Raw genomic sequence first — 26,579 nt, forward strand, 5'->3', positions numbered from 1 at the left:
AAATCTCAGAGTCAAATTTGCCTCTTTATTTTCAACTAGTGGTACCCGTACGGCTTTGCCCGTAATAGAAAAATTAAAAGGTCTTTTGGTTCACCTGTATATTTACAAATAATGTATAGTGAATTTTCTCACCAATTGGCATGTACCTATGTTACGGTTCTACGTTATGATACTTTCGTAATTTACTCATCCATCTTATGATAATTTTGTTCTTAAAATTGGAACAAGAAAAGAACCACATCGAATTTTCGAAAAATCGCCTTGAGGTGCACACCCCTATGCTACAAACTAACTTTGTGCCAAATTTCATGAAAATCGACCGAACGGTCTAGGCGCTATGCGCGTCACAGAGATCCAGACAGAGAGACTTTCAGCTTTATTATTAGTGAAGATAGATGTCAGAAAAGCATTGTAAACTCACAAACTATATTGAATCTTGGCTCTCCCAATTCTGCTAAGTAAACAACAATACAGCTACATTTTAAGACCCTTCTGCAAATAATTGTAAAAAAATGTACCTCATGTTTAGTTAAAATAACTGTATTTTGAAATACTTAAAACAGGAATAAGTAAAATAATTCAATTCATTTTCAGAGTATTTAAATTTCATTTTTTTGAATGCCAGATAAAAAAATCAGCCGCTTTATGAAATCAAATGTCCCCTGAACGAATGTGATTTTAATAAGCGGCAGGCACAAAGAACAGTTTTGAACCCTATCCTCTCTCTTGACTTCATCAAAAAAAGCATTTTAACTTTGAAAAAAATTCCAGGAGAGTGCATGCTGTTCCCCTTCACATAAAAAGTCATATAAAATTTCAAAAAAAAAAAAAAAACAGGAAGAGGGTCTCCGAACATATCCACTTCTCATAAAAGATAACCCACTATTCAATTTATTTGGACTTAAATTTAGAAAAATTTCCTTGTGAGAACACGAAATCCTCTCTGCCCCCACATTATTAAACTCGTCTAAAATTTTGTTTTTGGAACTTGAATTTCAAAAAAAAACCCCGGGGAGGGGAGGATCTAAATCCAAACCTTTTCCTTACTGATTACAAATATGGCCTATAATTGCATTTTTAGAATCGCAAATTCAAAGTTTTTCCGGAGGATAGGTGGCCCAAACTCCTTTTCTTCTCTTAACTGTAACAAAGGTAGCAAAAAACTAAGTTTATTCAGGACATATAATTTTCATAGCATCTCCAATCCATCTACCCTCTTCCTCGTCGTTAAAAAGTCTAAAACTTCATTTTTAGGACTTCAACTTCAAGAAATTTCAAAGACCGTCTTTGAGCTACGACCGTTCATAAAAACCTCTGAACCTCTCTTCCTCCAATATCACCAGAGATAATGTAAACTGCAATTTTAGCACTACAATTTCAAACAATTTTCGAGGGAGGACCACTGCGAATGTTACACATACTGTAGATTCTTATTGTAAATTCTCTTTCTCTGCTTAAATAATGCAATTCTCTTAATTTGATTACTCATATGCTACTAATGACACCTCCCCCTCTCCACCTTCAAGATCCGTTAATAAATCTGGACTCTCTCGCAATATATCCGTTTGAAAGAAAAATGAGAGTCTTCCAAACACCCTCCTCTCAATTTTTTGGTCTTGCTCAGGGGCGGCAAATAGGGGGGTCAAGAGGGGGCGGTCGCACCCCCAAATTTTCTGAGCAGAATGATAGAAAATTATTGAATTCAATTTTTGTAAGTCGGAAATCAATGTTAATTTTTTTTAAAAAATCTCGCTGGTTCTCAGTAACTATTTGATAAAACTGGACATGTTCCTCATATAGGCTAAATATTTTATACTTGTGTGCCAAGTATAACGATGGTATGTTTAATATAAGATGCCCGTGCAAAGTGGTGTGGCAGCATGGTTTTCACAAGAAAATTCCTTGATATTTTACATTCACTTTTACACTCTTTTTTAAGTGTATGTTTATTTAATAAGTGTTCATCACTTTCTTCTGCTGGAAACACGTTTCAACTGCTCAATGCATTATTTGCTTTCATAGAAAATTCTTAAAAATGCATGTGATTATTGAATGTTTAAAAACATAACAAATACCTTCTATGGGGCTCTAAAATTATGCAACCTCGGAGTGACACAAGATGTTCTTCAAGAGTTAAAACCATAAAATTATTTCTCTATCTTCAAAGCAGTGATTTGACAAGTGGAAGAATTATTGCCAAACGATTCTTTCAATGTTGAAAAAGCTCATGCCCTTTAGCGTATATGCCTTCGTTTGAATTTTTATTCAATTTGTTTTTACTAAGGAAAGTTTTTGAAAAATGAAATTCTTACTCAATCAAAACATCTTCGATCCGCTACCCTTAATTTTGATACTATCCAAGCCACAAATCAATCTACAATTGATCTGTGCACCATACTACAATAGTTCAATCAACAATTGAAACTGAAAATAGATTTTACATAGATGTATATTTCAATCACTCGGGAAACTTGTCGAAAAAATTCTTCCTTCGAGATAATTTAAAAAAAACGCAAAAAAAAAAAAAAAGTGACAAAAATCCACCTGATGATGTGTAGTCAAACATCGATTTTTTAATATTTTGTATGAAGTACTAATAGATTCAGTTTCGAATGAAATTAACACAATATTTGATGATAATTATTCTTCTGTATGGTTGGCTCTATATTATCTGGATTGAATTTTGAAAAGGAAAAATAAAATGTTTCAATGATGAGTAAAAATTTTTAGCATGAGACAAGAAAAATTACAAGCAATATACCAACAGACTAGTTATCACCTCAAGAGACTGCAGTTTCGTCCTTGTTATGGACTCATCAGTCTAGAATAGTGAATAACAGAGCTGGAGGCTGATGCCATCTCATTGAAACTGAGAGGTTCGACGAGACTAGATTATTCAATGATGAAAAATTTTGAAGTTGCCTGGGTGATTTTGAAGAGTAATATATAAAAAGTGTTTTCATACATAACTTGGGAACTTCAATTATGTTTTACCTATTCCAATTAGCTTAGGTAGAAGAGAAAGATTTTTTTATGTCTCAGGAGGTTAGATAATTATTTTCGAAGCACAATGGACAAAAAAAAAAACTTTTATTCTTAGCTGTAGTGAGAAAACAGCACCACACTCGGCACTGATAGATTAGTAACACGATTCCCTGCTCTTCCGAATTCCAAAAATCATGCATTAAAACTTTTCCAAAGGGCATAAAAACTTTAGTATCAAGACATTTTGTATGATAACTTATTAGAAAATAAATCAAAATTTTAATTGCTTCCAAACACTACTTTTTATTCATATTAAATCGATTTTATGTCCACTTCCTATTACCTAATATGTGTTTGGTACCGCAGTGTGGTAATTAATACATATTTAAGAAACTCGACCCCCCAAATGAAATACCGAAATGCCGCCCCTGGTCTTGCTATGGCCTTGTTAAAAGAAAATGCATTAATTCTCTTCAATGAAAGTAGGAGAAAAAACAAATCCTGCATTTGCCACTGCTAGGACGAATGAATTTTGAAAGCACAAAAATATATTTTCCACTATCGAGATTGTATTTTTTTTTTCTGCAATTATGGTTGAAATTTTTAAAAAAAAAAAAACATTAAGCTTAAATAAAATATATCAAGCCCCTTGAGCTTTTATGTTAAACTAGCTGCATTGCCAGGCTTTTCCCGATCTACCGTGAAAATAAAAATTGTGTCAAGTGACGTATATTCAACAATCCGGCGTAAAAAATAAATTAAAAAAACATCATGATTTTCCTTCCAAACAATGACGACAGATATTAAAATACTTTTAAGAAATTAAATCCAGAAAGATGGATTTAAAATGCGTAACCATGGAAACAAAATAAAATAAGTTTAAGGAATTAAAATGCGAAAGAAAATGGTTCACAATTTGAATGGAATCGAGATTTCTTAAACTTGATTTAAAAATTTCTGTAACTTTTTTCCCTTTCGAGATAAAAGATTATTTTTTCGACCATAGGTCGAGTTAGATCTGGAGTAAAAAAGGTCGCTTTTTCCAATGGCGTCAAAAAGAAAGCTGTGGGACAATTCCTTCACTTTTTATTGATTTATTTAATGAAGAAAGTAGTGCCTAAATTTCAGCTAAGCCTAAAATAATTCGAGCTAAAAACGCAAATAACTCCCGCCGTAATAAAGTTAGAGCATTAAAACAAATTGCGTAGAACGCGGAAAATTCTACCCTTTCTAATGATATGTAATGTTAATATGTGCAAGTAATTTTTCACCATCATATTTGAGAATTTATATGTAAATTGGACGTAAATTGGAATAAAAAAAGAACTATTCATTGAATTTTATTCGAACTGGTCTGTAAACCTTTTCAGGACTTAAAGGAACAAATTGTGAAAAATTCAGCGCAATTAGGCGGGTAGTTCTTGAGTTTTGCGAGTTCAAACACACAGACGCTTTTTGGGGACTTCATATTGTACTATGTAGAGATATGCTCAATGTCTGTGCAGAAGCAGAAACACACACACACACACATATATATATATATATATATATATATTATATATATATATATAGGGTAATATATATATATATATATATATATATATAGGGGATACAAAGAGGGGTCGCAGGATGTTTAGTTATTGAAAAGGAAGTCGCGAAGTGAAAAAGGTTGGGAGCCACTGATGTAGACCATCAGAAAGAAGGAGACATCAAGTCACAGAAAAGTAAAATTAATAAAGATTGCTCCACAAAACAAAAAAAAAGAAAAAAAAAACTACACACATAACAAATTGCTTTAAAAAAGTGTTTCTGTATTTTAAATACTACCTTTGCTTCAAATATTTACATCATACACATTACCCAGAAATCGCTCTATTTCATAGAAATCAGCAATTTATATCTTGTGTAAATACAAAATCTTGGAATCCCCTTTTCTTTTAAGGCATATAATACAATAAAGTTTAAGCTTTCTTTTAACATACCATCCATAAGAATGAATTCAACTCCAGCAACTCTGTGACCTGTCAGCCCACCTCTCTCGCATGTCATTCTAAATCCCTAAAACAACAAGTTAAAGAATGTAGGTACATGATACATTCTTCATGAAGTTTTGAAGCAAACAGAAATAAATATCTTTATTACTATTCACACATTTATGTACACCCAAGCTATTAGAATTTCAATTACAGTGAAATCTGCGTCTTTTGACTTTTAGTGGTGTTGTAATTTAGTAGTCAACTTATAAAGGGCGAAAAAAAGAAATTTTGTTTGTTTGTTACAAAAGCAGTCAACTTTGACAGGTGGTCAACTTACAGGATGTAGTTCCAAATTACTGGTTAAATGATGTATATATATGTCAGGTCCAATGTAGGAAATTTGACAATCTATAGAATGTCTAAAATGAGATCTCATTTTATAGAATGTCTGGCTCAGGTATAATATAGACAGGGCGAACGAGAGGCTATGTCAACCTAGTCGAAAATTAGGGGCCAGTCTCTTGAGGAAGTCTGGCTTGGAATCAGTGTAGTAGGAAGTTGAAAAGTTTTATGGGGATTGGGGCTCCGGGGCTAAACTGACAAAGGGCACGTCTTGGTTCTCAGCAGCCCTGAGTATAGAATGTCAAGTTTCATAGATTGTGGGCAACATATGCACTAAATTTCAGTAAAAAGTCATACCTCAATCATTATTTTTTTTTTTTTTTTGCTTTTTCTCTCTTTAAAACCAAATTTAAATGAGAGGTCATTATTATTCTTTATTATTTTTTTTTGCTACATCATGTTCTTACACATTCTTAAAACAGAATCACAAGATTAATTTAACTGTGTGCCTAAATAGTTTCAGTCTAACTGCAGCAAATTTAACATTGATATCAGGTTTAAACTGCTGGATTTCTTTACTCATAACTCAGATATCAAGCCAGTAAATCATTTTCATACATTTTATGCAGATTTCATTTATTCTAGCTATACAGGGGCAGCAACTGGATTACTTTTCTTTCAGGGTTATCCCACTGCCCTTAAGTCATTTTGCTAATTTCAGTATGTCAATATGTATACATGTATATACATAGAATTAATCAGAAGGGGGCACGGAGGGGGAGAGGTCGAGCCAGGATTTGCTCAGACTCGAGAAAAATGGTAGATGCGGCAGTTTCTTAATGACCCCATTTCCTCATGCATCATTGTCAACAATCAAAGAAATTTTATGAAAGTCAAAATTTGAAGAAGCAAAATAGATCACTGATTGGACACTGAAAGGAACATTCAATTAATTTCAAACAACAAATATAGTAGTCTTACATCCAAGCAGAAATTTTTACAAAACACTGAAACCTTCCCTAAACCCCAAAAAATTGTATACATGTTAATTGCCCCAATGTAACATTTCTTATTGGATTCTTTTAAACTTTAAATATTTATACTTAGATATTTATACAGGGTGGCGACAGGAACTGTGAAAAAAAGTTCCCTGACTTTTCCCTGATTTCCCTGATTAAGTTTACCAAATTTCCCTGATTTACGTTACCAGTGATAATGGTTTTCTTTCTTTGCTTTACTTGAAATCCATTGTATGTTTGTATAAAATGCAGTATTTTAAACGTTCTAAGTTATGTATAGTTGTTGAATTAAAGATATGTTTTAAAAAGATGCTACTTTTTTTAATAAAATGGTTAAAAAAAACAAGACTATTCTTTGGGGGGGAGGGGAATAACCTACAAAACAGTATATTAAATTTTTATACAATGGAAAGATTATAGAAAATTAAAAAAAAAAAAAAAAAACTTTACATCCAGAAACCACTTAGCATAAGAATTTTAAGAAACTATTAAAATTACTTTTAAAAACATATGTATTTATGATAGAACTAAAAAGTAATTGAAATTATTTTGACCTAAGTTTTCAAACAGTATAGTAATTGTTGCAAGATTAACAAGTAATAGTGAAAGAATAGAAGTAATGCAGTTATTCTTATATAACTAATTGACATATTTATGCAAAACAAATGAAACCATTTGACAAACATTCATAGGGAGCTTTTCTCTAATCAAGAACATAGGTTTTTTAAAGGACGAATACAGCATTTTAACAATAAAAAAAAATAAAGATATTTACTTAAGTACACAAGTTAACTCTATTTCAAATGATTTCAGTATGTAACGAGAAAAAATCTTCGATTGCTTTTGTAACAAACAACTTTGAAATGCAAGGGGGAAAAAATGAAAAAAAAAGCAATTAGTTAATTTCAAAATATATAAAAGAAGAATACAACTTGGTTATAAAGTTAAAGAATCACTAAAGTCTGAAGAAAAGAAAACCTTTATAATCTGCGGTGACAACAAATAGTATAACGGCAAAAACAAAGTTTTTTAATTGAAAGTTCAATTTTAGCAATTAAATTAAAAACGCGAAAAAGTAATAACTTTCAAGCTTTTATCAGTATTAATTCAAAAACCAAAGATTTCTTTTTGAAATCGTGATTACAGTAAACTAATTACTTCGAGACAATGGAATAAAGGCAAACGAGCAAAGGCATAATTGAAGGCTTCCTCTTTGCCTGTATGGTTGTTTATTTTACGTAGCATTGAAAGCGTAAAAGGAAATTTCAAGCTATGTAAAATAAACAACCTAACAGACACAAAGGCAATCTTAGGAAGTTCATCCTGTGGTTAATAAGTAAGATTCAATACTGTGACGTTGAGGAAAAAAGATGCACAAATATGCGGCAATATAATCGCACCTCATTAATTTTACTTTTTTTTTTTTGAACAGATAATTGGCGGAAAATGCGTAGGGAATTAAGAGTACTTAACTTTGTAAAGCAAAAAACAAAAAATTTTTCTTCAAAAAATCAATTTTCCCTGATTTTTTGTTATTTTTTCAAAATTCCCTGATATTTCCCTGACTTTTCCCTGATTAATAAAGTTCCCTGACTTTTCCCTGATCTCCCTGATTTCCCTGATCTGTCGCCACCCTGTTATACCTGAAATTCAAACTTCTTTTAAATTTTGACATAAAAATTACAATTTGCAAATATTTAAAATAAAATTGCAATTGTTCCCCTATGTTTAGTACTGACCTGTGTGAAGCAATTGTCCTCGACAGCGGTAATTCAAAAGTCTGAATTTTATTAAAGGAGATCAATCAAAAAACATGATTTTTTTTTTTGGTGATGGCAATGAAAAAAAAAAGGAGAGTTTTAAAAATTGCCTTATTTTTGTACTTTTATGAAGTGTTACAGAAGCACCCCACAGGGGAAAAAAAGTCAAAGAAATATTATTTATGATACTGTGATTTACCATGTTGCAATATAAGTTTTCTTTTTGGATTTTAATGCAACAGGACAACAGCGGTTCAAAATTCTGGAATAAGTTTAGATTATATATTGATGGAAATTTAAAACAGAATTCACTGGTGAAAAAAATAGTCTAACAAAAATAGCATTTACTGACCCCTAAGAGGATCAAACCCACAACCTTTGACTAATTAGAACTATGCTTTAACCAACTGAGCTAATAAGACCTCCTTCACAGAGTGGTATAAGTTAAAACAATGATTAATTTAAAAAAAAAAAAAATGATTTTTTTTTTTTTTTTTGAAAATCCACCACAACGTGGATTTTTATTAAAAGCAGTGAAAAACAACTTTTAAATAAAGCCTTACTTCTGAAGTTAAAGGAATTATTGAGGAAGTTACGGCATTCCCACAAAAAACACTTCTGAGAAATAATATGTATGATGATATTAATAAACATTACCAGAGTTTCAGAAAATACTTACTCCAAAATAATAATTTTTAAAACACAAAATAGCATAACGCAGTTACAATACTGTACAAAATCAAAATAGACAGTTTTAATTTTACTTCAACTACTTCAGACAAAACTAAAACTAAGCATATAATTAAAAGCTTAAATTTTTAAGTGTAGTGAAAGATTGCATTTTTTTATTTGAAAAATTGCTAACACTAATTAATATTAAAATTCTAGATTTTTTTTTCTGATTTAAGAGAAAAGCAATGAATAAAGATCAAACCTTTTCAATTGCAGGTAGAAATTGCCTAGGAACATTTGGACCACTGGTAGCGTCTGTGAAGATTATCTGCGTGTTTTTCTCAGGTGGTAAAGGCTATGCATTAAAAAGAAAATTTCGTGAGACAAATTGCTTAAGAATAAACTCAACACGCCATTTTTCAGCATTTTTTGCTGTTTATTATATAAATTTTTAATAACACTCTTACAACAAATTAAATTTGTAAAAATTATGCAATGTTTAAATAAGCCAAATACAGTGCTAATGTATTTGTAAATTTGTTGATCTCAAAAACATCTTTCCATTTAAATATTAAACTCCAAAAGCTGTTCTATATTTTATTAGTGTAATTACAACTTTTAAACAGTATACAAAATATAATCAAGGAGATTTTTTTTCTTTTCTTGTTTCCCCTTGATTTTTTTTTTTTTTGTGATTTTCAAATATTTGATGTATTTTAAAATTTACAGCTTTTTTTTGACATAAGGTTTTTAACAACACAGATGATAAATTATTGGTTTTGAAACAAACTTAAATCCCTGATAAAAACTCTGTAGCTATAAAGGCCTAGACTACATGTAATTCTTTTTGAAAAGCATTATAACTTGCCTCATGCACATAATCTATTTTGTTTTTCATAAAAAGGCTTTAGAACTTTAAAAGATATAAATACATAGCTCAATAAAAATTCTGTAAGCACATTTAAAAAATTTGGGAAATTTGCAATTTAATTCTATGGTGTAAATTTGTTTTTGCTCAGTTAAAAAAGCACTTCATTTGTCTAAGCAATTGAAATTTGGCTTCAACTCAAACAGATCCTTTATTAGATGAATTCAAAAGTGTTGTTAAAGAGACAAAAATTAGTTTTTATGCCACAGCCTGCGTAATATAGGTGGAATGACTAGTTTAGGAACATCACCAGTAGCCCACCAAAAGCAATATTGACCTGTTATCATATTAGTTACTTTAGCTAATGAATTGTTTTATTTCTTGTTTTATCTATCATTTCATCAAAATATATGCCACTGCTACAACAACTTACTCGCATTTTCCCTATGACACCACCATACTGACCAGCTCCTCCTGATTGTTTTTTATGCAAGTAGTTGAAATCACAAGGTTCAATTAAACATTCACGGAATGAAACTTTTGGCTTTCCCATCACAACGGGACAGTTGTATTCTCTTTCCATCCTCTAAAAGTAGAGACAATCTGAATTTATCAAAAATTGAAACATAGCTAAGTCAACCAGGAAAAAATTAATAGTGAATGATTCTTACTTGAGCATAGATTTCCAAATGCAGCTCACCCATACCAGAAACTACACTCTGTAAAACAGATACAATACAGTAAGATAAAATATGTAACATTTTTGTATATTGTCATGAAAAACAAACAGCTCATTGTCAAAGACTTTGTTCATTAACACCTTGATATTTCTCTCTCTCCTCCCCCCCCCCCGACTTTCCCTTATGGATTCGGCATAACTAACTGCTGCATTACAAAACAATAAAATTAAAACAAGATAAAAAATAAAAGAAAAAATAATAATTTCTGTAGAAAAGAAATTTCTTGTCAATTTTCATAAAGTATTGATGCCATTGGTAGGGTACATAGGTAACTATTAAGTACAACATTTTTAATGTTTTTATTATTGAGCAAATGATATGTTCTGCTGAAATTATGATAACCATAAGGAGAAGCGCAGAAAATATATTCTTGATTTTTATTATTTTATACAAATGACAATCTATTATCTAAAATTACCAATATTTTGTTTATAAAATACTTACCTCTCTACTTTCAGTGTCAAACCGCATATGAAATGTTGGGTCTTCTCTCGTGAATCGGTTCATAGCTTTAGCAAAATTTTCTAAGGACTTTCTATCCTTTGGCTTAATAGACATGGAAATGACAGGATCAGGAATATACATAGATTCCTGTAAAATGAATGAAAAATTAATTTTAAAGCTAAAAGGAGGAAAACAGGTATTCTAATAAAATAAGATATATTTTCACAAGAAACATTTCTTAACTTACAAACACAAAATCAGGAAAAACATTCTTAAGCAAAGAAAATTTTTCCTATGACATGTTTGAGTATATGGTTTATATGAGCTAATTCACTTTTCTACTTTAGCTGAGTCACAAATTTAAAACAGAGTTGACAGATCAGGGCCGGGTTTGAAAGTGTGGAGGCCCCTAATCAGGGTTCGAAACGATCATCATATTTTCGAAAATATCTTGATACTTTGATATATATCCGAATATTTTGATATATATGTATATATCCGATATTTTCAACCCATGAAAGTTTCGATATTTTTTAAAAATTTTATTGTGGGGGGCCCCTTTGTTGTGGAGGCCCCGGGGCAGTAGCCCTGCCTACCCTCCCCTAAATCTGGCCCTGGATTTGATGTACAGAAACATTGACTTTACTAAAAAAAAAAGTTCCAAAACTCATTTTCTTTGGGCATAAATACATTAATGATTATTATTGTTTAAACCTCAAAACAATTAATAAGAGCAAAGAAAAAAAATGTCCTAGCATTTATTAGCCATAGAGAACATAAATAGGACAATTACAGCAATCAACTTATAATGAGCTGATACCTTAATCTATAATTCTCAGCTCATCATCATGGTGATTGCTTAACACCTGTACTAACTTACTTAGCATTATTTTCTGAAGAAAAAACACACCTGTTGTCACACTAACATAAATCATAAATAATATTCTACTATCTGTATATATAAGACAGACATCTTTCTTTTCAGACTTATTTTTGTTTCTTTCTTTCCTTGTTTCTTGGCCAGAAAACCCCATAGCACCTACAGCTCTGAAACTTGGCCCAAAAATCAAACGTACCTCCAGAGCGTGCACCTTGGAGCCGAAATTTTAAATTCCTAATTAGTTTTTTCTTAATTAAATGTTTTATGTTATTTATAGCCCTTTTTTGTGTTCAATTCATCACAGATCCCCAACCCAGGGTTCATACACTTGTAGTTAAAAAAAATTCCCTGACTTTTCCAGGTTTTCCAGGTTGTTTTTTAGAAAATATTCCAGGTTACTCGCTTTATTAAAAATTAAGTTTAAAAAGCAATATTTTAAAAACAACTAAAACTGTTTAAAGTAGCCAATGATGAAGAACTTAAACTTTTCCCCCTTAGATTTAAAAAAAAAACCTAGATTTTCTTTTTCTTTTTTTTCTCTAAATTTTAAGTTTTTTTTTATCTAACACTTCGTTTAAAATTGTTTCAATTGGTTTACTGCTTGTAGAAAACAAAGCACTTTCAACTTATTTTAGCGTTTCTTTGATGTCACGTGTCATGCGTAATATTAGCGTTTAGCTGTAGTCGCACAGCAATCTTTTAGCATCCACATTTTTAAAATACTTGGCTTACAATACTTCATTTTATTTTCTTATTAGAAAAAACACAAAAAATATTCCGCAAAATACAAATCATTTTTTCAGTATAAATATGATTAATTTGTTGCATTGATTGGCATACCATATAATGCAAAATAACAAAAATCAACATCCGCCAATCATCTTTTTTTTTCTTTTGCATATTAAAGGATGGTTAAATTAAAAATTAAAAATTTTCTTCTTTAGAAAATAGTCAATTTTTAAAAATTCATAATTTGTTACACATTTTATGTTACTTTCAATTGTTTACATTGAGATAAACATCCAATTGTTTTTGGAAGTTTACGTCTACTTCCATCGTGCAAACGACCAAGTATGGCGACTAAGTGAAAAATTTAAGATAATAAGTAGATTTTTGAATTTGTAGCATAAAAGTAGTTATAAAAAATAAAAAACCCTTAAAAAATTACAATTAAAAAAATAATCAGTTTTTAGCACAATGCGTCTAAATCAATTAGAATAAAAAATGTTCTGAAGATAAAATTTTGCATTTTTCCAGAAAATAATTATGAACTATCCGGAAAAAGAGGCAAATTGTGGGGTTTTTTTTCAATAGTTTGCACTGCAATAAACATCCAATGCCCTTTTGGGAAATTAGGCACTTAAAAAGTCTTGTGTACTTTTATCTTGGAAATGACCAAATATGAGGGCTACGCCCAAAAATAAGAAATATTTTTTTTAAAAAATAGATAGCATGAAAACAAACTTTTCAAAAAAATAAATCTTCATGAAACTACAATTCAATTGAAGAGATTTTAGCGCATTTGCGTCCCAAGCAATAAGGGTAAGATTAAGTTTTGAGAACAAAATTTTTCATTTCTCAAGAAAATTATTTAAAATAATAATAATAAAATTAGTTTTAAAAAAAAAAACAAATTTTAGCACATCTTACGTTATTTTCATTAGTTTGCAATTAAAAAAACATCCCATTATTCTTTGATTTTGGAAACTTAGGCATTTAAGGATCGTGTCTACTTCCATCTTGTGAATGACCAAAGATGGCGACTACGTTTCACACGCAGCCTTTCCGATTAAAAAAAAACGATTTTCCCCCGATAGACGCTACCATCTTTACTATCTTCAGGCTTGTGCTCCCGAAGCATTAAATTATCTTTTTCCCTATTGAGTTTGTGCATAATTCCTGTTCACCCGAGGAATAGTTTTCGTGAGAACTATTGAGAGTCGAAAATGGCGGCTGCGGAAGTTTTTTAGGGTAGCTACTTTTTTTATTGCTAGCGTCATTTTGCTTCAAAATTTTTACCATTTTTTTGGAACCATCGATAAAATTGAAGATTAGATCTCATGAAACAAAATTCCCTAGGAAAATAATGGAAAATTCCCTGACTTTTCCCTGACATTTTGACCTGTGTCATTTTCCCTGACAATTCCAGGTTTTCCCTGTTTTCCCGGAGCGTACGAACCCTGCCAACCAATTGCGCCAGGAAAATATTTTTTGTACTAAAATGTAGGGAATTTAATTTCAAATATGATGACCGAAAAACTTTTTAAAATTGACCAATTTTTGAATATTGAATGAATTTTTGAAAAAACCTTTATTTTGCATTTTTTCCTGGGTTTAACTTTTTTCTAAACCTATCTCACCAAAAGTATGAGAAATTTCTTCCTGAAACTTTAGTATGCAGTAGGCAAAACATTTCACTCTTCAGATTTTTTTTTTTATTTTTCAAAAATATGCAATTTAATTTTTTTACAATTTTTTAAATTCAGAGTGGCACATTTTATCTATGGTTTTTCCGATCAGGGGGGAAAAGCTTTCTTCATTTGAATGTCATGAAAAGGCGTTCCCAACTGTTGCGACATCATACCTGGATTTTTTCGTCATGGATGACGTCAAGCCTGTAAAAATTTGCTTCTTTTTTTTTTGGCTATTGCTAACAGTAGCACTTGCTTTTTTCTTTATTTTTTTATTTAGGAATTCTTTCTTCTTTCAATCCCCCCTCCCCTGCTGGACCTTTCGCTGTATCTATTTTACGTTACATATTTGCGTACTTAATTTAACTAAAATAGCGAGTTTTTTTTTTTTGCAAACACTACTTTTTGCAAACTACGGGGAACAAGGAGAGAGCTTTTTTTTTTTTTTTTGCTGTTTAATTTGATGAACAAAGAGCAGTTTTTTGAATGATCTTCGTTTAGATTAGAAAATGGCCGAGGAGGTGAAAATAAATAGAGATGGACAAAAAATAAAAATTAGAGATAGATTGTATAGGTAGATAGCTCCCAAAGGCGGCAATTTATGGTGTAAAAAGGTGAATGACATAAAACACAAATGAAAATAGGTACAGAAAATACGAAAAAGATAGATAGACATTAATTAATACCAAACTTATTTAAACAGCCGCTGTAGGCGGTGAACTTGGCATAAAAACAAGGAGCTACTTTTTGCACACTACGGGGAACAAGGAGAGAGCGTTTTTTTTTTTTTTTTTTTGAGCTACTTAATTAAAAGAATAAAGGGCACAGTGTTTTGAAAACTGGAGATAGACCTAGAAAATATTTTATTCAAATTAAGTATAGATTGTTTAATAATGCAGCCAAATTTATTTAAGCAGCCGCCAAAGGTGGCAATCTTGCCATAAAAAGGTGAATGATAATATCAATATAGAAATATATAGATTCATTTATACCCTCACCAAATTTATTCAAGCCTAACACGCAAGCTTAACTCCTTGTAACTCTAAAAAATAGAGCACACTCAACAGGTTAGCAGATGCCTTTGTTTCATGTCTGAAAGTTTCTTCGAAGATTGTAGTAACAGAAGTCACTTAAAACTAACTTCAATTTATTGAACTACATAATAAATAACAACTGTAAATCATATATAACTTCTGTAAATAGTAAAATAATCATAACATGTTTCAACAGCATTCGACTAACTATAAAGTTTCCTTAACATGTTTCAAAAGTAATTTAATTCCCTAGCACTCATGTTCTAATTATGTTTCAAAAAATTTTAAGTCCCTAACACTCATGGAGAAAAACTAACAGCTATCTCCTATGCCGAGTTTAGGACGCCGCTTCAATAAGCGAGCGATCCTCAAAAGAACGATTATCCTCAGCCGAAGGTATGAGAAATGGGAGCAGAAGTGATTTCCCTCTCAATTACTTCTGCTTACATCCTACCCCGCACGATGCAGCACGTCATGCCGGAAATGCGTACCTAAGAACCGCCTGGAAGCCTCTGGAACATTCTATCTACCACGAGTCATCGGGAGATTATGTCATCCATCCGCTCATGCACTTACCTCACATCCTTTGAATCATTCATTCTCCGATGTGTACACATCGTAGCTTTCTGATCCGCAATTCGTAACAAGCGTCCGTAACGGGACAAGAAAAACTGCTCATTCATTAATGAAGAAACAAGTAAGTAAATACATTTTACACTTAGCTTTTAAAATGAATTGGTGAGAATAAATCCTGAAACGACATTTTGTGGCTATCAAGCCGCAGAAGGCGGCAACCTTGGCATACAAAGGCGAACCAGCTGGTCGCCGCAGACGGCTAGTTACTAACAAAAGGCAAAATCTGCAGAATTGGAGGTACATGAAATAAAATTGCTGAACACCACTATTGCATTCACATCAGGGTTTAAGCTGGGTTCAAAAGTTCTTTAGCATAAAAGCTAAAATTGTGGAAAAAGTTTTAGCAAAATACTAAAATGTAACGTATTCACATATTTCTAAATGTCTCAATGTGTTTCATCTTCAGTTGAAAATAAAATTCATATTTCATCTCTATGGCATCCTTAAAGAAATAAGCACAGCAGCTGTTTTTTTAACGTAAAATGAAAAAAAAAAACCTTCATATTTGGTTTTTAGAATGTTGCACTCTCTTCCTCCTAATAATGCAGTTTTTGAGCGTTAATTACTATCTATGCTATTGATAAGGGCATAATGTGAGAAGACTAAGTATTGGTGACTTAATAGTAATTTTAAAATCTTACGTTAGCTTAAGATTTAAAAAGGTTTAAGTTGACTATCGTCATGCTTGCTTCCTCTCTTGGATTATACATTGTTTCTTTTTTTTTTAAATAATTTCTTTTTTGCTTGAGCAAAAAAAAACAAAAATGCTTTCCTTTGTTTGCGCAATTGAGATAGTGTTTTCGCATTTTGCGAAAAATGCGACCGTAGCGGAAACCCTGATTCACATTTGTTTCACTGAAGGTGGTGAAATTATTCACTTTAAAACATGCAAATGTAGAACGCAAGAAAGTAAAAGTAAAACATACATTTGATTGGGTTACATCTATTACTTTTTTAACTTAAACAATTTTAAAATAAAAAATCAGTTATTCAGTCTAATTTCAAAATAGCATGGAACTTACCATAGAAAGCCTTAAATTTTTATCGGTAACAAATGAATCACCACTGGCACAATCTAAGCCAAATGCACCAACAATGTCCCCGGCAAAAGCTTCTTCTACATCTTCTATTTCATCAGAATGCATACGAACTATACGAGAAGCTTTATGTCTTTTTCCAGTTCTAGAATTGTAAAGATATTCACCTTTTTTAACAGAGCCTTGGTAAATTCTCAAGTACGTTACTTGTCCAAATTTTCCAGCCTAAGAATTAAAAAAAAAAAAAGGAATATTCAGTTAGGATGCATTAGTACGGAGAAATTGTTAACCAATTAAAGATTAAGTGGATGGAAGTTGAAAACCTTATTATTAGATTTTAAATACTGCTTTCAAATATACTTTGGTCATAATCAAGAAAATCCTATTCCCCATTTAATGTTCTTGCTGCAAAACTATTGTTTTGAGTAATTACTGTAAATGAATAATAATTTACTAGTTGAACTGTGCAAAGCATTCCCACTTGAAATTTGTAGTACAGACACCATGTAAAAATACACCATGAAAAAATTAACATACTCACCAGGTAGAAAATTACCAGACTCAATTACTCCAGAAATATCCAAGATAATGACTTGAAAGTACGCAATCTTTCGAAGTTCCGAGTGTTTAATGGGTGTATTAAGTTTCAAAAAGTTATCTGCATTCATTTATATACAATATTAAATACAATATAATGCTGACATTTTTTCTCTTTTGAAAGAAACCATCTTTAGATACAAAGTAACAACAATAATAATAATTTAAGAAAGATATCAAAAGACATAACAACATTAAATATAACTACTTGTACATTAGCAGCAAGCAGAGGTGAGAACGGTCAACATCTTAAGTACGGAAACTTCATGCTTGTCACCCATCTTCTGAGAATTGTGCCACTTATAATACTAAATTTTTGACTCGATTAAAAAAAAAAAAACTACCGCCTTTAAAAGTCAATCACGGTACAGTAGAATTTATCAAAGCAGTAAACTTTTTGAGTCTCTTCATCAGCACATAAGAGGCCATTCATTAATTAGGTAAGGATGATTTTGGCAATTTTTAACCCCTCCCTTCCCACATTTAAGGGTAAGTAAGATTTTTCAACTCTCCCCTCTCCTATCTTATGTAAGATTCCATTTTGTTTTTCAAAATAATAAAATAATGAATTTTACATCGCTGGAACCGTTATTAAAATCATTATTATTAATTCTGTTATTAAACCTTTTTGTGTAACAAAACATTTACTAAAAAGAATCTAGACTCAATGTTTGTTCAACAAATATTTTTTGTATATGATGCGATACTAATTAAAAATAAGACATGCATACACAATGTGATTCTTTTATTATATTTTACACAATTCGTTCTTTGAAAAAAAAACTAAAAAACAGCTCATCCTAATACGTTTTTACCTTCCAGAAACAAATGAAATAGGATCCCTACCAAATCACTTGACTGCGCGATTTCTAACTCGGAAAATATTACTTAAGAATGGGTATGACCCCCCACCGATTGATGATTGACCATATGTGCAGACTGTTCCAAGCCCCCCTCTCCTTCAGGACGCTTATGTAATTAATGAACGGCCCCTAAACACATGACCTTATTATGTAAAAACACACAAACAGGAAGGGGGAAAGTTTGAAAATTCTCAAAAGGGTAAAAAATTTTAGAGAGGATTCTCACCTCTGACTATAAATAATAATGTATTTTAAAATATTACCTCAATCTTGAAGGCTAAACATATGAATGGCTTCAAACCATCTCTAGCTGGATCCATAAGTAATTTATTAGGATTTTCACTACAACATAAACATAAAGAAAAAAACATGAACATAATCATATACTTTACAAATTTTGTTCTGTTCCATATAAAATCATTTGTCTACTTTAATAAAGGTGAAAATAGTTGTCTGCCACTCTCCACGTGTTGAATAAATGTCAATATGTGGGAATTAAAAAAAATACAAGCAAAATGCAGTAAAATATATACAGTCGAAACCTTGTTATCAAGTCACCCAAGGGACTGTTTACAAAGTGTCATCATAGCCATAGTGACATCTTAACTGGAGTGGTTTAAAACACCTTATTACACCATGTTTTCACAAAATTACAAAAATAATAAATTAATTAAGAGTTTGGTGTTAATAATTAGTTGTAACCAACATAATTTTGAATAATCAAGGGACAAGGCAAAAATCATAAGAAAAAAATTTAAAAAAAAAATTCATTTACTTTTTATATTTCACTTTAAAATACTTTCCAAAAAGGGTTTATTTACTTTTTGAATAGCACTGCAAACAATCGTACTAACTACAAAGTTGGTGTTTAAGTGGGAAAAAAAGGGTTTCCTGTTGTTAGCAAGGAGAAGGAGAAACCACACAATTGAAGAACTCTTCACTTTAAACAGACCACACCCAACCTGGTTAGATCTTCACTGCTAATTCCTACCTTTCAAACAAGGAAGAAAGCTTTCTAGTCTTTTTTCTACATTTCAAGGTTATGTGTTCCTTATCAATCTAATAAAGGGTTTAATAATGTTATCTTTCTAATGTGGAAGAAGCTTGCTAGTACTAACTTCAACTGTAGGTAGCTATGGTCTTTCTCTTATCTTGCTATTTCCTTAATACAATTCTAAAATACATCTGCTTTACATTCTTTTCTATAGTCCTTCATGTCAAAGGTTAAAATCTATCTGTTTGAAAACCTATGTACACTCCCCGCCGTTCTTTGGGTGGCATATGTATTCACTATGATAACCATGGGCAGATACAGATTGCCATTTCAAGTGGGGGGGGGGGGGGGCATGCTGAAAAATATAGTGTTTTGAATATGAAAAGTTTCTAGAATTACTTGGGTGTCAATAAAATGCACCAAATTGGTCAGAAATAAGGCCCCTAGAAGGGCAGAAGGGCATAAACATTAATACAATCCATTAGCAATGAAAGGAAGTACTATTATAAATATTTACTTTTTGAAAAAATAAATGAATTTAAAAAAAAATACTGCAATTGTTTACATTTATAAAGTACTAGCAAAAATACCCGGCGTTGCCTGGGTCAGTAATAATTATGAGCAACAATCGTTACTTGCCCTTGTTTTCTGTTTTAAGCGAAAGAATTTAAAACAAACCTTTTTGAAGTAATTAAAAATCGAGCTTCTTCCTTACTCATTAAACTAAAATAGCAATAAGTATAAAGAACAAAATAGTATTCTATTAGAAACGAAAGCACGACATTTAAGCATATACAAATTTGAAGAATTTCCGAAATATGAAGTTAAACTTTACATGTTTAAAAAGATTTATCTGTCAGTACTTTTTTTTTTTAATCTAAAACCTTCTCTGTATGGCTATTGATGTACGAACTGTTTTAAAAAATGTAGCCTCCCGTGTTCCCCTTACACTTGCTTTAGTTATTTTGGGAAATTTCAATTTTTGTGAGCACTTGATGTGGTTTAAAATCTTACAAAATTTGCGAGAATCATTTTGGGACACTTTCGATAATACTCCCCCTCCTTACTAATTTTTATTATAGAAATATTGTTGCCAGATGCTGAGATACTTTTTGTCAAAAAAAAAAAAAAAAAAAGGCGCTAAACGGTTTCATCCGAAATGTTTCAAAAATAAGAAGTAAAATTTGGCGATTGTTTGAAATCGTGCAAAAAGAAAAATTAATGGAAGTTTTTGTGCGGCTTATGGATTTGCCTAATTTAGTTGTTGAATTATTTTACACAGTATTTTTTTTTTTAAGTATCTTTGATTGGCGATATTTTGTTTATATGGTGAAAGCTGAGAAACATTATTACGTAGTCTTTGGGCTCAAAAACTGCGACAGTGGAAAAAACTGCCAAATGCATCAGCTGCTGAAATCTTTCTGAAAAAATTCTGGCGATATTTCTGCTGGTTGGTTGGATATAGTGAGCAAGTGTCGAATCAGCATAAATAATAATAATAAACCATAAGCTACATAAGTTCCGTTTAAAAGTAAAATGATCAGCCAAATCCATTTATTTTTAGCCAATCATGTGGAAAAACGTTTCTTTAAGATTTGACTTGAGAAAAGCCTCAAAAAGTCAGACGAAACGCAAAAATATTCAACAATACAACAATGCTTGGGAGTTGAGATGACACACTAAATAATGACTTGGGTTGATGAAAGCCTTCGAACAGGGAACAAAAAAGCTCATAACTCGTTTTTTATACAACTTAGAAACTTCGAACAGATGCTATCTTCAGCAGAAAAATTGGCGCTTTCGATGGACATATAATGTTAATATGTGCACGTTTTTTTCCACCCCCATATTGGGGCATTTATGCGAAAATTGGGACTAAAATTGGAATAAAAAGGGAACTATCAATCCGATTTTTTTCGAACTGGTCTATAAACCTTCCCAGTACCAAACTGAACAAATGGTGAAAGTTTCAGCCAAATCTGCCGGGTAGTTTCTGAGATCTTAGGGAACAAATTTACCAAACTCCATTTTTATATATTAAGATTTGAGCACAATGGATGGACAATATTATCAACAGTGTGGGGGGGATCATGACACCCATGACTCTCCCCCTGCATCTGCCCCTGATAGTAACACAGGTTTCTTATTGCTTGTCAGAAGTTCCAGGAATAAACTTTTCCAGATATTTTCATTTCACTAAAAATATTTCTGTTGTAAAGAAAAATTTGATACGATCTAAGTGCCACAAAAAACCGTAGTTTTACAATAAAACTGTCATGAAATTCAAAGCCTTAAACTTAAGGGTTTCATGCCATAAGTTCTGGACCTATTAATAAGTGACGTAACGTCTGGAGTATTGTGAAATCCAGATGTCGCGATAAGGAAGTTTGACTGTAGTTCCTTACACACAAAATTATATTAATAACAAAATATGTTTAATAGTTTACCATAAATCTTCATTTCATTTGTAACTACAGTACATTTTATTATCGTCTTAATATATATATTTCTTCTGTGCAGGCATTTGTCACCATAAGGCTTTTAAACGGCTGGACCGATTTTGATCAAATTTTTTTGTGTAATTAAGTTGTATCAAGCGTGGTTTATATATAGAGGTGCGATGGATGGAATTGGAAACGTTTTTGTTAATTAATTTAAACATTGGATGGTTATGTATCCCAAATGATTAATATTTCATTTTAACCTATTGTTGAGAAAGAACTGAAATATTTTACCCATTGCCTAAGGACAATAATAAAGCCAGCTCTCCTTTTTTTAATGAAATTTCTGACAGTGATATGTCAATTGAGAATAGATAAAACGTAAAGAGAGAGAGAGTGAAGTCTTCATTTCTTGAAATTAATGATTTTTGGTCCTGTGATATATTTTAAAGTAAAGTACTGGAAGGTTAACGCAAAACGTGTGTTCTGTCATCATAGTTAAACCATGTGACCATTAGGTTTTCCTAACCAAATGAACAGAAAGTACTGTACCTAGCAACATTTGTTTCTCAGCTCAAATCCATCTGAGTTTTGACACCAATGTCAAGAATACTTTAAGGATTATCAAACTAATCAGTACATTATTAAAGGAAAAGATGATGGAATTTAAAGACGAAAGAGTTTTTATTTTCGTCCAACAAGGTAGTTCTGTACACAAAAGATCAGTGCAGCGGAAGATCTTTATCTTTGGTGGAAAGAGTAAATTAGGCAATATATGCAGTTATAAAAGTTTTCGTTCAAAAGATCGGACCGCTAATCGGTCGGAGTTGGCTTCGCTCACTGATGGGCTGGATTACAGTAACTTGGTGGCTTGGCGACTTTGGCTATAAACAATAAAGATGCGTTATTTACATTTTAAAGCTACACTGTTAATGTAATTTACTGTATTTTTTGGTTATTTGGCAAAATATTTCAAATTGCAAAGAATTGTTTTTCATTTTTAAAGAGTTTTCAGTCATTTTAGTTGAAGAATGTGTTTATTTTACATCGGAAATGGAAGGATGAGTGATTTTCGTTAATTCAAAGAACTGTTTTTACATTTATCATTTTTTTAATGCGATATCCTTTTGATTGTTTTATTCTTTTTCATATGGGGGGCTGTTGCAGCAGGATTTCCCATTTGTTCTAAATGGGTAGTTAGTTTTTTACACTTAATATCTGAGGACGCTTTTTATCCTTTGAGTATGGCTGAAGGAACAAACCATCAAGTATGGAAGAAAAAATAGTTAATAAAACAACTGCTCAGTGGGCATTATATAAATCAAGTTGTAATAAATATAAGCATTTTGACACCAAGCAGCTTAAAATATTTTCTTTTTACTTATGTTTTTCAATAAAACGGTTCGATCACTTGGTAGTTTATTGAAAATTTTTAACTTTTCAATTTACAAAGTTTGAACAGAACGTCTGTCGGGTCCTCTAGTTATTAAAATATCTATATGTGAGCTTATGAAAACTGTAAGTGAATATAAGTGTCATAAAAAGCTTACCCTTCCCCTTCGAGAGCATAGTTTTTTACTTCAGAGGGATTTGGCAGATATGAAACAACTGCATCCAGCAAAGGTTGTACACCTTTGTTTTTCAGAGCAGAGCCAAGAAACACTGGTGTAAATTTCCTTTCTAGGCAAGATCTTCTCATTGCAGCCTATAAAGAAATTAATGCTTGATTAAGTTCAAAAGCATAAAATACTTTTTAATATGGTAAATTATAGCTAGTTTCCAAATGAAAGAGAATGAAACAAAGTTGATAGGCACAAGATTTAAAGAAAATTTACATAAACCAAAAAGCCTTTTGTCAGACGTCTTTTCATCCCCCTCACTTTTTGCTTTGAAAAAGGGACTCCATGTAAATCTGAAATACATATTGCAATTTCCTCTAAATTTATGCCTATTAAAGTTGTTTGGTTTTTAGGGAATAATTAGGAACAATTAGGTTTCTATAAGTTGCAATTAAAGTTGGCAATATATTTCATTAGGAAATGTTAAAAAAAAAAAAAAAAAACGTCAAAGGGCGGTACTATTCAAGCAAAGGGTTTTAATTTATTAACCTAAGTTAGCAAATATAATAAACTATAGTACTTCAATAAAATGTGTTAGTTCTAAAATATGAAATTTTATTTCATTAGATTTTAATTGCTATTGAGTAAGTTTTTGAACTTATTTTTCTTCTCTTATATTTTTACTAATTTCTGGAACTTTTGTAGAGGAATATAGGGGAGTCATTCCATGTCAACTAACCTAATTTTTCACATCGTCCCGACTCGACCATCTCCAATTTCAATGAAATTTTATAGAGGTGTAGAGATGTTTTTGAAACTAACCTATGCAAAATTTCAGCTTCCTAGATCCAAATCCTGAGGATCTAGGATCTCCAAAAAATGTGATCCAAAATGGCGCATCAGCTTATTGTGCCAAATTACCATATTTGGACTAAGTTTACAGAAAATTTTATTACACTAGTAGTCTGAAATTTTAGGAGCATAAAGTATGTTTGGTCGTTAATATATTCAAGCATTTTTGTGAATTTGAGCTCATTAGAATTCGTGTAGCATGAGCGTAAACTTCTGAAAGATCCTGATGGGGAAAATTTTTCCTGAATTTTAAACTAATTCATTAAAAAGGGATGTTTATATTGCTAATTGAAATAACTTTAGCATCAAATACAGCCAAAAAAATTCAAATTGAATTTTACATACTTGTATACTTTAAATTTTAAATGCAGTGATGCATTAATACATTTAAAAATACTACTGCCAATAATGATAATAACATTTGTATTGTAAAAACTTCCACAAATATAATATTGTACTCACATATATATCATCTTCGCTAATGGGCTTTTCTTCTAAAAATAATTCGCCAAAAATATCATCAGCATTTGATAGATGCTCTGGGAATATAAAACATAAAATGAATTGCTTAAAATCTTTTCTATAAGATTTATTGAACTGAAGAAGAAAAACTCATTTTAAGAAACTTTAAAAGTAATTTAATGATAATGATTAAAAACATAAACGTTTACAAGGAAATTGATAATTGAGAAGATATAAGATAAAAATCATAAACTCTAAAGACATAAAATTAACATTAAGAAATAAACCATCAAGAAGCTACTGTAGATAGATATAGTGTTAAAAAGATTCTTGATTTGAAAACTTTTATGTAGCACAGGTAGTGGTGGTGCAGTTATTTTTAATTTTAAACATAAAGAGTTTTGAGAAATATCTAAAACTTATTCACTGTCTTGTGTAAAGCGTTTCTTTTCTCTTCACTTATATCATCTCACAATGATTATTAGTTACCTTGCTGTTGTAAAAAATGCTCTTTTAATTTATTTGGGAAAAAAAAATACAATTTTACCAAGAATTCCTTAGGGTGTTCAAAACTAAATACTTTCAATAAATAGGCCTTCGAAGATATAAGCACTACAAATGAATTTGAATATTTTCTACCATAACAAAAATACATGGACAAGACAAGATATAAAACCGTAAATTTACCGATAAGTTCTTGTCGTCGTGCTGTAATTTCTCCCTCTAAGTTTGAAGGTGGATCTGCTTCTCTTACTGTTTCACTAAGAGAATTAGAAGAGAAATGTTGCATTTAGTCTCAATTTTTTTGTTTAGGTAGAATTCTAAAGTAGTATGTCAAAATAATAAAATTCTAAGGAGAACACTATTCAAAAAAAAAAAAAAAAAAATTATAATAAATAAATATATAATTCAAAGAAATGTCACTTTGCTAAAAAGTAGCAGTTTTCTAACATACACCACATTTTAAAATGAAAAACGAAAGAATAAATTCTGGGCAGAAAACAATTTATACTTGCTTTTGCCTAGGGATTGCAATACGGGTATACCAGTATACTGAATACCGGTATTTCGAGCAATTTTGTAATACCGATATTTGCAGTGGATAATACCGGTATTTTCGGTATTAGCTAAAAATAATAAATAGTTTTAATTCAAGAATTTTCAATTTAACTTAAATATCTACTTATATTTTAAATGTACATTTATTTTCCCCATGATACAGAACCGAAATCAATCTATTGATGAAAAAATTTAGCTTCAAAAGCATCAACAAATAGAATATCATTAAACAAAAGTATATTGTGCCACTATGCATTTATTTTTACCATTTCCCTGACCGCTCATTTTCCCTTTTGGAAAAGTTAATTTTGAGTGTAATTTTGAATGCCCCGCCCCTTTTGCCCGATGAACAATTTATTCAAATTATCAATTGCAGGAATACTTTATGATTTTTTTCCTGAAATATTTGTCTCAACTGTACTAAATTTTGACAAAAACTGTTTCTTGTTAGCATTACAAATGGCAATTTGTTGGCATCAGTATTGATTTGTTGTGCTGTCTCGCTATTTAGTTTCATACTTGGCAAAATAATATTTAAAAGTTATACATTGCTTTGAAAATTTGCATAGAGGAAAAGCATTAATATGTTCCACGAATTCAAAGATATTTTCAGGTATTTACATAATTAATTGCAAAGAATTTTGAAAAGAAAGCTAAAACGAATAAGAGAAACCAACAAGATCAAATTTAGTCAAGTTTATTGTAAATTTCAAACCAAAGGGTTAATAAAAAGGAAACACAAACCCCTCCTGTTCAAGAGAAAATGATGTTAATATGGGAAAAGTATCGTCTTTCAGGAAAGAAATTTCCACTAGCTTTAAATTTAAAAAATAATGGAAATACAAACAATATGAAAGAAACAAACACACACACATACACAAAAGGGTTTATCGAAAAATAACATGCAACAGATTGAATTTTTTTGGAGATAGAATACTTTTAGGCAAT

General features: G+C 31.0%; 1 protein-coding gene across 1 annotated transcript in view; it reads right to left on the reverse strand.

Annotated features, from left to right (window-relative positions):
• The window catches only part of LOC129230020 (elongation factor G, mitochondrial-like), a 77,584-nt gene that overhangs the window by 8,072 nt on the left and 42,933 nt on the right, over positions 1-26,579 (reverse strand). The window contains exons 6-15 of the mRNA XM_054864408.1: positions 25,260-25,333; positions 24,573-24,649; positions 23,250-23,404; positions 18,528-18,606; positions 16,790-17,029; positions 10,807-10,953; positions 10,294-10,341; positions 10,056-10,208; positions 9,017-9,109; positions 4,968-5,043 (exon numbers count right to left, since the gene is read on the reverse strand). Of these exons, the coding sequence (XP_054720383.1) occupies positions 4,968-5,043; positions 9,017-9,109; positions 10,056-10,208; positions 10,294-10,341; positions 10,807-10,953; positions 16,790-17,029; positions 18,528-18,606; positions 23,250-23,404; positions 24,573-24,649; positions 25,260-25,333 (1,142 nt within the window). The remainder of the gene's footprint in view (positions 1-4,967; positions 5,044-9,016; positions 9,110-10,055; positions 10,209-10,293; positions 10,342-10,806; positions 10,954-16,789; positions 17,030-18,527; positions 18,607-23,249; positions 23,405-24,572; positions 24,650-25,259; positions 25,334-26,579) is intronic.

This window comes from Uloborus diversus, chromosome 1, assembly GCF_026930045.1.
Source record: "Uloborus diversus isolate 005 chromosome 1, Udiv.v.3.1, whole genome shotgun sequence".
Classification (NCBI taxonomy): Eukaryota; Metazoa; Arthropoda; class Arachnida; order Araneae; family Uloboridae; genus Uloborus; species Uloborus diversus.